Genomic DNA, 17,684 nt, shown 5'->3' with positions numbered 1-17,684 from the left:
ACAAGTTTTAAATGATAGCACCTGCTAACACTCGAAATTTGACCGATCTGTCAAATCGATCGATCAGTGAAGCGTTACTAAGCGTTACCCAGCGCCGAGCTCCGAAAGAACTCGATCGGATTGACTCATCAAAATTGATTTCAAGTGCTTTCAAACACAGTAAGCTACAATTCTACGAAATGAAGGCATTTCATAACAGCAACAAATAAAAAAACATTATCGATAACCAACGGCAAGAACTTTCTAATCTGCCGTACCCATGCAGACGGGTGTAGGGCACTGTGGCAACTACTCCTTTTGCTACGCCACTGTTCGCGCTGACCACAGTTTGTTTGCGAGCTAAGCACGGCGTCAGGCGATAGTGTGCGCGCACCACTAATAGTGTAATCGGTGGTGGTGGTGGTAGTAGAGTGCCCAATCGTTTTGCTGGAAAATTAATAATTTACTACTGATAAAAGTCAGTTTACAATGTCGTGTTGTTGTGTCCACGCCATCCATTTTCGCCATCCAGCCGGGGAGACGGGGCCGAGCTGGCCGATGAGACAGGGCTGCGAGGGCTGCCCGTAGTGTGCACTTATCGTTTGCACTGCCGCCGTTAATTAAACCCCCGTCGAGAGGCAACCCGATGCACCGTCCGTTGTGGTCGAAGGTGCGCTGTACACACATAGTCACACCATGTGCGCCACCATGTGGGCCCCGGCAGGTGAACGGCAGCGGGCCCCCAGCAGTAGTAACGCGTCCGAACCCGTACGTGTGTTGTGGTAGTCAACTTATTTCGTGTTGCTTGTTCGCTGGTGCCTTGCTACCGCTCAAAAGCAGCAAGTTAATTTCCGCCAAACGAGCAGGACCACCCGTCGACAACGGGCAAAAACCTTCTCCGACGGAAAGGTACCGCGCCGGTCCGGATTGAAGTCGCTTCGATTCCCCGCCGCACAGCATCAGCTCCCAATCGTCAGTTCGTCCGTCAGCGTGATCATCACCACCATCATCATTGAGGTTCTGATGGAGCTACCGGACTACTGTGCCTCAATTGCTGTGGCGCTCGAACCCCTCACCAGGACACACACACACACACACACACCAACCCTAGCTAGGCGTCAGGATTGATCGGCGGGGAACCTATCGGGCAGGGAACTTCCAATTATTAATATCTGATGGTGTTTACCCGTGGATAGGCAATTGCTTTAGCACCACCCCCTTTAGGGCAAGGTTGCTGCTGCACACGCGTTACACCACGGCGAGCAATTCGCGATGCGTTTCCTCACCAAAGGAGCCAGCCTTCTTATCGGTGAAGTACACACAGGCATCGGGCGCACGAGCCATCGTACTGCGACCGAAATGGATTTTGCACGCAACCACCAGCGCGTTCTGTGGTTGAGCGTTAACCTGCAAACTCGTACCATGGGACCCTGGAGTACCTAGCCGCCTGGTCCCTGGACACTACTACTACCTCCTACCTAACGCTCAACAAGACAGAGAGAGAGAGAGGGAGAACGATTGGCGTGGACTTTATTTTGTGTGTCTCTCTTTTTCTGGCGCACAGCAGGCACAGGGGGCACACGTTTTATCAGCACTATTTTATCAATGTATCGGAAATGTTGAGAATTATGATCCTATTTCCATCGTTTCGTTTCGCTACTAAACGCTTTAATGTAGAACATTGCCTGCGCTTGTTTTATCTTTTCTCTACACCTGCAGGCTGCACCGCTTATCCTAGAGCTCGAGTTTAAAAATAAGCTCGAGTGGTGGAAAAAGAGCGTCGTAAGGTACTGTGGCTCCACAATCTGTGAAGTCGCTTTTAAGTGGATATAGGTTTGGAATGTGTCACTTACAATATTGCTTTAATGTATTATTTAGAGCCGAGAGTTCTTCAATGGAATGAATCTTCTATATCATCTCCAAGAAGAGTAGAAGAGTTCGTCTAGAGGCTAAGACGAAAACCTGCCATTGCTAGCTTTCTTAACTACCGTATTACTCGTAGTTGGATAAACAGATTCAGATTCCTCTAATATCCACTAAAAGTTTATGTTAATTTACAGGGAACGATGCTTCTAATCTAAAATGCCATAAAACCCGTGAGAAAGTTTTTAACAACTAGCTCAGAAGGTCTTCAAACAGTGTACTTAAAACATCCCCATCTCCTCGTGAGCGTGATTACAATGTTGCTGACAATATTTGCAAGATCTTTATATCATGACATAAAAGAGATAGCTTTATAGCTGTTTTATAGCTGGCGAACGACACACTATCCTAAACAGCCTTTGACAACCACGGGCAGTTAAACTAACAAAATGTCTAGACTTCCTTGACGTTACGGATGCCATCTGCCGTCGTCATCTAAAATTCCAAAGCCTACTGTTGCGCTGTTATCCAACATTAAACTATTGTTAATGTTGCGAAATTATCTGTAAACCACTGTATTTTAGATTACACCAGCCACCCAGCGAATGCTGTCAAAAACCCACCTACTTTATCAGATCGAATATCAATGACTACACCATTTATTAGTTTTCCCGGAGTTTGGAGTTTGCACCGGGAACGAAACAACACCGTGTATTTATGCAATCTCGACCATGCATCGAAATCAATACCTGTACCCCTCCCCCCCTCCCCCTTCCCCCCAGCACGCAACCGAAGCTGATATAACAGATGCTCCCACTATTCGCTGCCATCAGCGCACGCAGTGGCATAACATTAAGAAACCATTTCAATAAAAAGCTGACCATCGACGACGATCGTTTCGGAAGGACCGTGGGATCCTGGACGACAGGCAGCACGCAGCTTCTGGCAGGCAACCACCACAGGCCACCATCATCACCTCGGCTCCCTTCCGCCATGGGATGCAAATGTTCGGCAAATCATAAAGCCTGTCAAAACAAACATTTCGGTTGCGGTACTCGGCACACTCCCGGACCGGGGTGGCGTCGAAGAAGCCTTGCGGTGCATTAAAACCCACCCGACTAATCAACGCCACGGTTGGTGGTCTGAGGACTACTGCTGGCCAACTGGCGAGTGCGCGACGCACGATCGGAAGAGCACTGGACACCCCACTCTCAACAAGCTCCCACCTCCTCTGGCGATTATCTGTCACCTTCTCGGTCTAATGTCTCAATGTCGATCTTAACAACACTTCGGTGCGGGCTACCACTCGATCGTGGACCCAGCCGGCTCGTCGTCGTCGCTTTTTTTTTTGCTTTGCTTTGCTTTCGCTCTCAACATGATCAAATTCCAATAGCTTCACGCCGGTGGCGTTTCTCGCCGTGCGGGTGGTATGCAAATATTTCACCATGTGAGAGCAACAGCAACAAAAAAAAAGACGCCGTTCACGGGGCTTACATTTGTCAGATGTGAAGTTGATTCTACGAATCACAGTTTGTTTGCTAGAGTCTTTTGTGCTTTATCTGCCACACGCTGGTCTCCGAATGCCGGACTGAAGGAAGTAGACTTTGCTGGCAAATTCCGTCTCCCTCCGATTGGTTTACTGCCCCGGTTGTTTTGGTTTTTTGGCTACCGCAACATATGTAAGCCCCCGGGGATCTCTTTTAACTCTGCATGACAAAGAAAAATTGTCCATTAAGGCTAATGTAAAAATATGCTAATGCACTGTTTGCGAACAGCTGCCTCATTATGGAGGAATCAATTAAAATATTATCTAGTGTTCTATTATTCAAAATAATTAACCAACAAAGCTAAAATAAATGATCATTAAAAAGCAGTCCACAGCCTACTTGAACGAGTAGCACCCTGAAACGAAACAACCCTTATACAAAGCTTAATTATTTTTTTACAGAACGGAACTCCTTCGACAAAGGACCGAACTTTTTTTTGTCTTGAAGAAGATTACCCACCGCTTGCCCACTTGCTTGAAGGTTAACCAGATTCTCTCCTTTTCGTATTTCATTTTCGGTTTAATTTCGATCATTAATCTACTTCTTCTGCGGTTCCTCAGCATTCCCTTCAGATACATTTGCACACGATCACACCGATAGCGCTAAACGCTCATTAGCGTTCATCTCACTTATTTAACGATTTGATTGGTTTGTGACCGACTCCACGGAAACAAACGGGCGGCAACAAAATAAATCGTACCTCAGTCAGCAAATCAAACTCGTGTCTCGGTATCATAAATTTAGTCTAACAATCCGCTTAGCACCGCTTGTTATCCGCTTAGCGCGGGGCGAGCGCGGTTAGGAAATATTTCTTTTTCTCACTAATTTGCGGCACGGTCGTATATCATTGGCAGGACCCCTTTGGGGTTTTTGGTGGATTTTTGTATATGTTTGTTTAGACTAGCCGGTACGCAAATGAGCGTGTAATGTGACGGCATTTAGACAAGACAAACAGGCAGTATTAGTGCAAAAATATTTTAGACCTTTTTTGCCGCACGGACACACTGCAGAAGCTATAGTCCCGGATACAGCATTGCTTCCGTCGTTTCCCGATAGATGGCTCCAAGGACTAAGCTTCGGCGCACTAAAAGCTTCTACAGCTGTCAACGAGATCGAGCTGCAACGGACTATAAATCGTTGTTTATCTATTTTATATTTTGCTTTGCATATGCATTATCAAAATTAAGCCTCTGATAATGGAAAACGATGCTTTCGACTGAAGTAAGCAGAAAAAAAAATGTTGTACCAAATGGTAGCTGACAGTGAAGGATTAAAAGATATCTGTCCTAACTCCAGAAATTATTCGAGACTTCTCCATACTCGACAGCCTAATACCGAGACCATGCTCTGTGCGTTTGGTGGGACGGGCTTCGTGTTATATAGTATGAGCCAGCTCCCACCCAGCGCCAGTTCATTCCCAGAATTATGCAAAATTGTTCGTTTCTATCCGTTTCCATTCATAATGGAGCAGTAAAACGCACGTGTAGACTGCAAATTGCTGTTGTCGCTTTAGGATCAAGACATGACCTTAACCTACCATATCTTAATGAAGCACCCCGACGATGACAATCGTACCCTAATACCTATCGAAATCGTTTTTATTGCCCAACACATTAGCTTAAGATCAAAACCATGTGTCAAGCATCCTAACACGCCGCGGTGCAGTAAACATTCACAACACACTAGTTTGCATGTTTGTAAAACAACTCTTCCGCCGATTGTATTTCTTCGCAACACACACAGATTCGCCGCTTGCCTCTTTTCCATTTTCCCCCAAGCTTACGCCCATATTCCACCGGTTCTGGATCTTAATCCCCGGGTACCTGAAGCCTCGCAAACCAATTAACATCACTCATTCGGAACCGATGGGGTGGACGATGGGGAGGGGAAGCGTATAATCTGATAACAGGGTGTGGGAAATCACTTCCTTTCTGTACCGAGCCAACAACAAAAAAACGGCCTCGCCCCAAGCCGTTGGGTGAGGTCAAGTTGAATACAAAAACACTCCTATAAACAAACTGATTATCCGCGCCTGATGAACTGTGCTGATGATTAGGGATCAGCGTTTGCTAATGCCGACCTCCGTGGCGAAAATGAAACAAAATTCAGTTGGAAGCAACAAACCAACCAAACAGGCAAAAAACCAATCAACAACCAAACAAAACCAAACCTACCATCATCATCGCCCGCATTATTTCTCATAAGCACACATCGAGGATGAATATTCATGATTTTAGGACTCGTTTTTACTGGCTGTTTTTTTCTGTGTTTTTCAGTAACCAGAAAGCCTTTTAACATGCTGACAGTTGTGTTCCTTTTGTAAGGAAGGGAGAAGCTAGTTCCTTTCGGCGGAAGATCGGTGTCCCGCAAGGGAGAAATTTGATGATGTGTGTTATTTTTGCTAGATGATTGCTAACACGGGCGCTGGCAGCTTACGTTCTTGTAGATGGCAATGTTGTGAAATTCGAGAATAGTTTCAATTGATTTGTAGCATCTAAGTGGAACTTTAATGGCACGACGAGCGGCTTTAATTAAAGGTAATCGATCGTTCCCGGCTAGCAAGAGTCTACGGGGGCGAGTCCTCATGTGTTCTATTTGGCGTCGAGAAGGTTAGGGATTTTCGAAATTCATTCGTTAGTGTTGTACGTTAATTTATAAAGATTAATTCGTTTTCACATTAGTCATTTTCTTCTACAAAATTCATTAAAAGTCATTTTACGGTATAGCTGGACACTATCGTACAGATTCTGTTATAACTGTGCTACCACAAAACGACTCAGTTCGTCGAGCTGATCGTGCTGTGTAAAAAGTCTGCCAGGCGGTACACGGTCCACTCTTTGTGGAGGGATACTTGAGAGTGTTGATTTGAGGCACACATTTGCTTATTTTCATGTCAGAAAGTATGTATTTATAGGATAAGGGTCAGTAAAAAATAACTGTTATACACTGAGCTAAACGGTTTTATTAAGGTAGAAGGAAAATCTGATGCAAATGGAATTCTTTTAAAAAATACATAAATTTAAATAAAAAATAAAACACTTGAAGTTGTATCAAGTTTCGATAACATTCTCTACATTAAAATTTAAATTCTAAAAAGGAAAAAAATCTTCTTCCCTTGCACTACAACCTCGGGAGGTCCCCCGGTCCTGCCGTGTGAAGACCGGCCCCAGGAAAAAATCACTTGTCATTAGAAAATGTAGATAAAAAAATATAAAGAACCTTAAAAGAGAAAATAAAATCAATCATATAAATTGTTTGTCCTGCTTTAAAAAACAGTTTGCAAAACTTTATACGGAACAAGGAAGTGTTGCAATTCCAACAACTCATCAAGAGATTTAAGTGCGATGAACGCTCCTGAAACGAGCGAAACGAAGAAAAGCTCTGAATAAAATTCTTGTACTTCAAGACAACTCAAACTCATCAATGAATTACGTGTTGTATGATCAATCACAACATAATTCTTGAAAGAAAAGAAAAAAAAATCATTCCTTTCCAAAACACCCTGACGTCATGATGACGGGCTCTGGCTATGCAAGAATCACATCCGACTTGGGCGCGCTGAGTCAACCCGCCAGTTACTAGAACCATCAGCGATCACGAAATCCCGTTCCCGTGTGCGGAGGCACATATCTCAGGGCTTTTAAGAGCTCGAGACGTTTAGTGTCCATCATCATCATCAGTGGCAGCAGCAGCAGCAGCATCGCCGCCGTGGTCGCCGTCGCCCGTCGCCGCCCCAGGCAATGGAATGTATTAGTAAATTATTCACATATCAATAAATTAACACCAAGGCGCCTCTCTCGAGCTGAGGATAGTTACTGTCCGCGTGTGCATCAGTTTCGTCTTTTTTTCCGTTCCGTGTCCCTCCACGCTTCCCACTGTTGCTCACCATTTGAATCTCCGTAAAACGATTGTTCCGGTTCGTTGGGCGACATCATCCAGCACACTTTGCTACTGCCACTTGCATTATGCACATTACAAGGGAAACGAGACGGGAACCACACAACAGAACAAACGAACGGAACGGCAGATTCGAAGTAGTAAAATTATTATTGCCTAACATTCCACGCCACCCGACGCCAACAAACGAACGCTGGGCTGGTTGATAATTTTAGCACATGATTGCGAGGACTTAAAACAACGAATCTCAGATTCTCTACCGTTAGTAATAAAATGGGAGTTATTATTAGCTACTTTTGAACGTACAAAACAAAAAGCTACAAGCCGCTTCTCCGCTGTGGCAATTCAGCTTATGAAGTTTTTACCCAAGAAACGGCTCCTTCTTGGCAACAAAAGACACACAGCACGCATTTCAGCAATACTTGCCGCCCATACTCCAATAAGAATGTGATCATAAAAAGATCAATTCGATGTCCCAGTTGACAACTCGGACCGCACACACACACACAGAGTTTACCAAGCCTCAAAACCCAAGCTTATCGAACTCCAACCCAAACTCCAACTCCAAGAGTGCGCGCGCTGAAAAGCTCCTCTGATAGTTATTTTTAGTTTCAGATATTTTTTTCTTTCTCGATAGCTCACACGCGTGTTTTGTTTGACTTGTCGCAGCTAAGCTGTTGCAAGAATCTAACACACGAACCCTTTCGTAGAGCAACCGCTTTCGCTTTACAAACTTACCCCCTAATGAGACGAATTAGTTCACCCGCCCGCCTTATCTCGACGGGATCGCCAGGCGGGGCCACACTTCACCGCCAGCCCGGGGGTGAGGAAAAAGGGGGGGGGGGGGGGTTGGCTGAGCGTTGTAAGGGACAGGGCAGTACGATGTGAAGTAAAAACAATCAATACACAACGCTCAAATCCCACACCAACACCTGCACGCACGCCGCTGTGACAAATCGTGTGTCGATAAGAGTCGACGACAACTCTTGGGGACTACGGGCTTGCACCATCAGGGCCCCACAGATATACCTCCCTACACTCCACAACAAAAACACACACACACCACACATATATTTTCTGTCGTAAGAATATAGTGTGTGCTTGCTTGGCTGATAAAAATAAAAAATAAAAACACCCGGGCCCCTATCGGAGACCCCCGAAATTGGGACACACTGAAACCGGTGCACCAGGTTTGTCTTGAACTCCAAGCGTTCGTGCGTGCGTGCGTGTGTGTGTGTTGGAAGAAATCTACCGACGCCTTTAAAACGCCGAGTACAGGCACCGGGACGACAGAACTCTTCACTTGCCATTTGACTGTTTGTGTAAATCGTTACTCGCGTTGTGTGCCCTTTCTCATGACCTTGCGCCTTTTGAAATGTTGCGCCAATGCTATTATGGTGAGAGGCTGGAAATTATCCTGGGCCAAACGCTTGGGCGGGAAGATGCACCGTTGTAGGTGGTGTAATCGCACGATCATCGATGCGCCGACAAAGCGTACCGAGGGCCAAAGCCACTGGGGCCAAGACTGCATGTTTCCGGAGTCCCACAAAACATTGTCGTCGTCGACGCTTTTTTATTGCGTGCGCTCATCTCGTCCCACCCCTCCCCGAAGCCCCCAATAAACCGCAGCCGAGAAAAGACTTCATTAAGAGGGTCAGCGCCGAGAGTTGCCACCCAGTTGTTTACGTTCTGCTCACGTCCTCCGGCCGTAATACGGTCGCACGCCTGGGCGCGGAGGTCCCCTGGGCGCGGATGATGGGGGACAAAAAAAGGCAACAAGTGAAAGGGAGAGTACGATTGGGCGGTGTATGAATGGAGCTTGCAAAAAGCGCCACCAATCCATGACATACCTGCGAGAAATCGACGAACGTGTCACCGAATGTGCCATCGATCCATCGATAGGATTAGACGTTAGTATTACGTACAACCGCAACTCCATCGCAGTAAAGCAGCACCAGCAGCAGCAGCAGCAGCAGCAGTAGCACCACCAACATTAACCGACGTGGACATCCTCCTCGCACTGCAGCGAATCGACTGGTGTGTCGGGATGAATGCATCATGCTCTTAAACCGCAAAATGGCTCACGACACAGTCACACACACACACACACAGTTTGTGGTTGACTTGCCGAAACGGTACTAGCTTCTGAAGTAGTGCAAAAAGCAAGCCACATCGTCCCGGAGCTACTACGCATCGTGGACCGTCGTGTGCCGGTGCGTTCGAAGCGAAAGGAACCTTCGGGGAGCCCTGTCGATCCAAGCCGATCTTTTGCATCAGCAAAACGGTTCGTCACGATCGCCACCTCCCCTACGGACGGACGGGGCCCGATCTAAACAATGCATCGCGCGAACAGTGTGCATCGCTCCTGGCCGGAGGCCACAAAACTCACTCGATGATGACTCATGTTACTCCGCGTGGAGTGGCCGAGTTCCTTTTTGTGTCCTCTTGTGAATTACTACATTTGTCGACTTCGCATTGGACAGCCAACTTCTGGCGAGTCTTTCGACCAGGGTTTTGATGGGAAGCAGTGAGCGTTGAGTCTAGAAATGTATCCAACTGTTGTAACTTCATCTTCCAAACGCATAACAGACTTCAATTCACCATCCTCTGATTTATGGCCATCGTTCGAACTTTCAAACGAAGCTGCCATCAATATGTTTGCCGCGCGTGAGCTTCAGCCGCCGTGCGTTTTTTGAGAAGGTTAAGGAACAATGAACGGTGTGTAGGACGGATAAAGGAAGGCTGCAGGGGGGTTGAACAATTGCGCCAGTTGCACTGTCCCGGACTCGCACTGATTGAGTGTAGCAGCAACAACAAAAAAGACAGGCAGCTAAGCTGTCCCGCAACTCACAGTGCAGAACTAGAATGCTGCAATTGTTTTGTCTCATCCTAGTCACTGGAGAGGGGAGATGGGGGGGGGGGGGGGGAAAGCTATCCGAACCGGACACTGCACTCTCGTTCGTGTGTGTGCGCCGAGCATTATGCTGTGTGACGAGGTCGAGCCGTCGCCGTTGCACCGGAAGAGGAAGTTGATTTACGGGCAGACACACTAAAAAAGGGGCAAAAGGGCAAACTCTGTCCGAGGCTGAGTGCAATTTGAACAGGAGCCGTTGTTTGGGGTGAAGGTGATGATGATGATGACGATGGTGATGATAGACTATTTGGAGGTGAAATGACTCCAAAAGAACCTCCAGCACTTTGAACAATTTAACCTTACACGGATATTGACTCTGATTCTTATACTTCAGATAATGACATGAGACCCGAAGGCTGGAACAAGCGAAGCGTTAGAAAAACTTTTGCACGCATCTCAAAATTTCCAACTAGTGTGTTGTGCGAAGTAAATCCGATTAAACACGGTAACCCTCGAAAACGGTTCGATTTAGTCGCATCAACGAAAAAACACATTGCACACATTAACAGCGACGACCGATCTTATCTGGCCGCTCTTATCCAGCAAAACCAGCGCACGCCACTCGACCGATGGTGTTCCCTGCTTTAGTGCTGCTCTTGTGGGGACACAACACTAGCGCCACGAGCATTTACAGCCTGTCCCTCTATCCTGCCCACTCAACGCTTCGCCGCACCGCTGTTTCAAGGGTTCACGCACTTTCGCGCTGTTCGCTTAGATTTTCTTATCTAGCGCGGGTGGCAAGAGATAGAGAGAGCGAGCGAGCGAGCGAGAGAGAGAACGAGATAGGGCGATAAAAAAGGCGTAAAAGAATAAAATTACAACCGGAACCACCCCCAGCTCAATAGACGCCCCGGAAGGGATGGTTGGAGAAGGAAGAGAGCCATAGGTTCAATTATCTATTAGTGCCAATCATTTTACGCACTTTGGAACGACGGTAGACGAAACCACACACGGGGCAAACGACTGAAGTTATTGTGGGCTGTGGTAGAGAATTGTTGCGCCTTGGCGTTTTCCCGTGAAGAGCTTTAATGTTATGAATTAACAGAACTAGTAGAAACCTAATCCTAACGTATAAACCAAACTGACAAGCAAGATGAACTAAACACTTCAAATGAACTACAGATGAATTAGTGAAATGAATTCAACGATAAAACGCAATAATCTATAAACCGGAGCACCTTCTATAAAATTCTTTACTCTCTTTCCAAACTAACCAAATGCTAAAGCAAATTTAGCACTTTAAGTGACATAAACGCTTTCTTTAGCTGTCAGTGGGTAAAATTGAAGATTCCATTATATGATTGCAAAGCTTCACCAAGGGACATGCAATGTACCAGAGTTTTATAATTTGAAATCATTCGGAAACTCATTTATGGACCCAACATTTCCTTACCTTCCAGTGACTTCCGCTGCCGTTTTTGTTTTGCTCGAGGAACAGAACTCAGTGGAGCATGATACACAGCACTTGGTAACATTCATTCAACATTCAAACACAAATAGAATGCTTCCCGATGCTCGTGAAAGAAACGGAATCTTGCTCTCAATTCGCTGCAAAAAGAGGTCAAATGACAGCCTAGAACCAAGCCAATGTATGCTGACCCCATGCAGACCTTCAACGACGACATAAACATTTACGCTTTCCGGTAGCTGGGGCCATTTGCCCGCCCCACCCATTGCCGTCTAAACCGGAAACCTTCAGACATAAACACATCGAGAACATTGTGCATGGGTCGAACTATATCAAGTGGTAAATAATGTTAAACACAGTCTACTCCCTTCTTTTTCGGACCTTCTGTTAGAGGACTCTGCTTCTTTTTTCAGTCTTGCGTTTTCATTTTTTTTTTTTTTTGCAACCTCCTTGACCATCGATTGGCGGTCGCGATCCAACGGTCGAGCCTCAGTGTGGATATCGTGCTGGAAGAGGTTATAATGTCTCGAATAAATCAAATCAATCAATCGCCGCCGATGGTTGGCTGTGATTCTCTGACGGCCGCCAATAACGCGGCGAAAAAGGGCGGAATCGGTATGGCACGCCGCGGACGAGACGTGGATGCGTGGAGACCGACGAGATTGCTAGCCCCCAACGCAAGCATAAATTTGTCTGTATTTGATGTTCTTTTCACCCTCATTGCCTTCCATCTGGTGCGCGCATTGGGTGGCAAGCGAAGACAACAACAGCAGAAACACAAAACAGAAGGCAAATCGAATCAACCAGAGCCTTGTGATGATGACGATCATCATCAAATAATAATAAAAGCATCTGTCCAATAAAATCCGAATGCAATAAATATGAAGGGCAACCTACACGTCAACCCGACCGTACCGGACCGATCGGCAAAGAATAACGCAAATGCCAAAAAGGGACTAGCAGACCGAGGTGGATGTGGTCATAGACAAATAGACCACCCCGGGTGTGCTCTGTGCCACCCAGCGGCCCTTACACAGTCTGCGTGGTCCCCCCCCCCCCCCCCCCCCATTTGGTTGGTATAATAATCGGTGACATTTTCTCGCCTAGTAGCTTCGCCTCACCGAACGGGAGGAAAACAATCAGGGCTTTCTAGGTTTGCCAGTCCACTTATTAGCGCCGTCCCTCCTCCCCAAACAGATTTGATGCCATTTGGGGTGGTATGAAACTCTCCACCACCACCACAAATTCGTTCGAATGGCCGGCGAACGGTGCGGGTTTGCAATTTGCAAATGTCGCCCTGCCGGGCAGAAATAAAAATGTCTCCGGCGAACGATTTATTCTTAAACTGGCAACCAAAAATAACGCCACAGGATGGAAATAAACCACATGACGAATAAATGTAGCCTTCACCACCTCAAGGCTACACAATATCATAAGTGGGGAGGAAAATACCAAAAAGGTGACGATGACGATCGACATTTGCTTTCGAAGGAGGATAAACGAAATGCAAATGTTGTGAGGTCTCGGGTCTAGAAGGACACTTCTTCACAAATTTTGAAGCAGGTAACTGAAGCAGTAGCATTCATTTTTAGCATTGGTTTTCAAAGGCACAACCTGGTCACTGCAGTGACATCATCATTTGCATGGGAGAAAGTGAATGAAAGGGCCGAAGACATTTTGATACCACCGGAAACGTTAGCCAAGCTCTTCAGAGTCTTGCTATCTGACTGTGGAAGTGAAAATTTCGAGGATCTTCGGTACAATCCAAATCCGTACCACCGCAATGGGTGGCACCCGGCCCCGTTGCACAATACTTACATCGTATTTATTTGGCCTCATTGTACTTTTTTTCTTGTGGGTTTTGTGTTTGTTTCTTCAATAGTGCAATACTGGATGGTGGGGCGCGCAGGTTGCATCCGTCAGGCCGTTGCATAGGACCGCAGGCGAGGAATGCAACGTTGCAGCCACTGGTGACGCCGGAATGCGTCCGCGATCTTCGTTCGGCTGGGAAATCGCGCTGGTGCACCTGCCGCACCACATTGCACGGATAGCACACACACACACAGAGAGAGGCGGGCGCGGAGCGGCGATACGCAAACCCGTCGCTCGCACGCTCACACACACACAAATACACTCACAGGATTACATTAGCACGTGGCGTGATGTTGCAGCATCTGTGACGGGGTTTGTCGCGTGCGGAACTTACTAGATTACTGGACACCAACAAACAGAAAACCCCCTCTCGTTAAACCCACACTCACGCATACAAAACCATATGCTCACAAAACGCAAACAATGACACACACAAACACACAGGTTAGCTTTAAATGCACCGATTGCCTTTTTTCGTTTCCAAGCAACAGGCGTACCGTGCGTACTGCCCGGGAAGCAGGATCCGTTCTACCTTGCCTGCTTGCTCACTTTGTTTTGGTCACTCGCGATTTAATTCCGTTGGTCACAAGGATTTTCTCCACTTACACACCTGATCCCACAGGATACCGAAAAAAAACACACTGCAAATCGGCTAATTTTGTCACCGTTTTACTTTAATTGCTTTAAACACCAAACTTTGTATCAGGTCGTTACACTTCACGAAGCAGACTACACGCAGCCTACTACTGCTATTTCAATTTTCTTGTAGTGAGGCTGTTGTTTATACACGATTTAATTTTTTTTTTTGTTACACTCACTTATACACGCACTGCAATTTTTGCATTGCCTTTTCCTTACGAGAAACAAACAAAAAACATACTTTAAACCACAATTACATCACCTTTCGAACCGGGGGTGGCCGATAAAAGTGTGTTGAACTTAAAAAAAAAAAAAAACAGGTGTGCTTTAAATTATCGAACCGGCAAACCCGACCGTGACGTAACGCTACGGATCTGGTAGACGAGAACTCAATAGAGCAATTCGAAATTAATAATAGAAAAAACCACAAATCGATAAATCAATTGCAGTTGTTTTGTGTTGTATAATTCACCCCCCCAAAAAAAAAAAATCCGTGTTGGCATAATAGCGTTCACAGCGGCAGGAAAGAACTGACAGTTGGACCTGAGCGGCTGCAGCGGCGACGGTTGAGTGAGGGGAGATGTGCCGCAGCAAACCGTCCGCTGTCTGGAATTTGCCCCTTCACGGGACCAGACACACGGAAAACCCGTGCAAAAAAAAATCCGTTTAAAAATTTCGTTCCCAATATTTAGAGCACACGGCAGGCAAAACAAACACGTACGTCAAAACTGACACATGCGAAAAGGGAAGAGAGCACATACACATGCCCATGTGTGCATGGGAGCTTTCACACGTGGCTTTTGGGCGTACATATACACAGCGTGTCCTTGCTTAGGAGAAGCCGAGTAGTACACACATTACTCCACAACACCAGGTTATATAAACGAGAGAACCATCGCGGAGGACACTAGCACGCGCACACACAGCCACCTCTTACTTGCTTCAATTAATCCTTCTGCTCTGGCCGTGTTTGGTTGTGTGTACAAAAACAAGTCGCGCACTACGTTCAAGGATACGCGGTGCATACATCTCGCTCTCGCTCCTTAATTTACATCTTTGCTCTTTTGATTTTCCCCTATCGCTCAATCGGTGCATCGGTCGGGCGAGAGAGAGAGAGAGCGAGACAGAAGGGCGGCTAATCATATGGGGGTTTTGTTAACATACACACACGCGAACAGTAAAAAGGGGTCATGCCACGCGGAGAACCTTCCACAGGATGTGTAGTTTGAGTGTGTGTGTGTGTGTGTGTGTGTTTGTCCGTTTTTTTTTTCCTCACTCTCTGGTTTTCCACCTTAAAGCCAGGTTTGCTGAACCCAGCAGCCGAACGGCGCATTAAACTCGGAGGACATCCCCCCCCTTATGTAGCAAAGCGACGCGACCGCACCGTCCTCTGTCTCACACCTGTGTGTGTGTGTGCGTGAACTGTCATCGCCTAAACATCGCCCGTCAAACCGTGTGTTATCCTTCCCAGCACAGCATCCGTTGCTTGTTTTGTATGGCGAGATGCGAGAAAAAAGGGGTCATAGAACGGATGGAAAACAGGACATTCTGAGCATGGTGGGTAAAATCTGTCCCCGTCTAGCGTTTTTGTCACATTGCTTTGGGTTTTATTGCGCTAAGGATCACAAGTCACAGTTTCATTCATGATTCACAGATTAACTCATTCATGCTCATTTGCTTTTTATATCACAAAAAAGCAATATTCCTTCTTTAGACGAGCATTCTTCAGACGAAGAAACCCTCCGTTCCACAAAACTGCACCACAGATCACACGAAGGCACACAGCACTGATCTCAGGAAACAGCAAAAAAAAAGGATCCACACCAATCAATTAAGCTAAATACCACCATCAACAACGGTCAATCAACGCAGTGCAGTGCCATAGGTCGCCCGTGAGGAACGTTCCAAGACCCAATCATCATAAAACACCGGACGCATGGAACCAGCTCGCGCAAATCGATTTTGGGTTCGCCGCGTTCAGTGTGTCCCACACGAAAACTGCAACATTCACGGTGCACGGCAGCAGCAGCAGAAGAAGAGTTAAACAAACAAACCAACAATAAGAAAAGTAGCAAAGCAACAAACTAGCGGAGTGAGGATAACCGAAAAAAATATGTGCCACCACGACCGACGATGCCGCGCGATGCCGCGAAATTCCAGGTAAAAAGTCGCGCAAAACACGCACACACACACGCAAGTACGACACCACATGCGTGTTTGTTTTACTCGTGTCTTCAATACTTTCCTACATCTCCTTTCTCTCCAGGGGTGGCCAATCTAATCACTTCACTGCTCCCTATCTCTGACACTCGCGCTAAATGGCTGGGCAAAGGATTTTTCGCTTTGATTTCGGTAATTTTGCCGAATCAGCGGTTTGGGGCGGCCTCTAACTACGCGCACACATCCTGGTGAAGGAGAGCAGATATTCAGTTTCAGGAAGTTCGCACACACACGCACACTGTACACAGGTACGCGCACATGTTTTAAGGATGTTCCCCCTTTGGCAAGGGTCGGCACAGTCTGTCCTCACGCGAGCGTCGGCACTTCTTGAAGAATAGTGCGTGCGGGGTTATCCTTCCAACTTATCCTACCGCGCGTGTGCCTATCATCACCACTATCCAAGGAGGCCGTTTTCGTTGCCACTAGTTTCAAAATTGGTGGATTGCGTTGATGGGAAGGAATTGCTGTTAAAACACTTTCCAAACGCACAGCATCACTGGAGCAACACAATTTTCTTTCCAACTTTATGCCTTTCCGTTGGAGGCCAACACTGGCGATAGGCCGGTCTCTAATCAGTGCCCCCAACACCTGCTGCTAGACGGTTCTTTGCTTTTATCACTTTGATACCAATCAAAAACAATTCGATTGTTCCTTGTTCCGCGTACGGTACGCTTTCATCAGTCAAACGTCCACCAGCAGCACCAAGGATTTCTTACACAGAGAATTACAACATTTGTCACACCAAAACCACACACACAAACACATCAATTTTCCACCAGGAGCAGGGCGAGTCGCCGCCAATTGACTAACCTCCGCTGTGGATACCAACAACACAGCGAACAACAACAACAAAAACTGTCGCGAACGCAACACGCGCCTTTATCTTTATCGCCTTTTGCGCGGAAAATGCGTCCTTTGCTGTGCGAAATGATTGCGCGATCGCGAAAAGCACAGAATACACACTGCACTACTGTGCTGCTGGTGCTACCCTACACACGGCCAAGCGGGCGGCGAACAACTGGCACGCAAACCGTCGGTCGGAAGATTTGAACGCGATTTAAAACGCACGGCACACACGGCCTGGCCACACACCCGGAGATTTGTCTGATGTTCGGTTGCATCTTCGGACGCGCACGCCGCAAGCCCGAACGCAAAGCGACCGTGGTGGGATGGAAGGAGAGCGAGCGAGAAAGAGAGAGAGAGACCGAAAGAGAGCTAATGCGAGAGGGAAACAGGGATGGTGAGAGTGAGTGAGTGAGACGGAGCAGCGGTGAAGGAAAGCGTCGGATGCCCGACTGCAGAGATGTGCAACTTTTGCTCACCGTGCAAAGGGAAAATAAGAAAC

The 17,684-nt window shown here is 46.8% G+C and overlaps 1 protein-coding gene across 6 annotated transcripts in view; it reads right to left on the bottom strand.

Annotated features, from left to right (window-relative positions):
- Window positions 1-17,417, bottom strand: part of LOC118504267 — a 64,453-nt gene extending 47,036 nt beyond the window's left edge. Inside the window, exons 1-2 of one of the 6 annotated variants that reach the window (XM_036038498.1) lie at window positions 17,150-17,417; window positions 13,427-14,418 (exon numbers count right to left, since the gene is read on the bottom strand). In XM_036038498.1, the coding sequence (XP_035894391.1) occupies window positions 13,427-13,428 (2 nt within the window). In that variant the 5' untranslated portion in view covers window positions 13,429-14,418; window positions 17,150-17,417. Of the gene's footprint in view, window positions 1-9,136; window positions 9,336-13,426; window positions 14,419-17,149 lie in introns of those variants that run through there. The other 5 variants (XM_036038497.1, XM_036038499.1, XM_036038501.1 and 2 more) reach the window with 5 other exon arrangements.
- Window positions 17,418-17,684: the final 267 nt, after the last annotated feature.

The sequence above is a fragment of the Anopheles stephensi genome, chromosome 2 (assembly GCF_013141755.1).
Source record: "Anopheles stephensi strain Indian chromosome 2, UCI_ANSTEP_V1.0, whole genome shotgun sequence".
NCBI lineage: Eukaryota > Metazoa > Arthropoda > Insecta > Diptera > Culicidae > Anopheles > Anopheles stephensi.
This window is presented reverse-complemented; position numbering and strand designations above follow the sequence as displayed.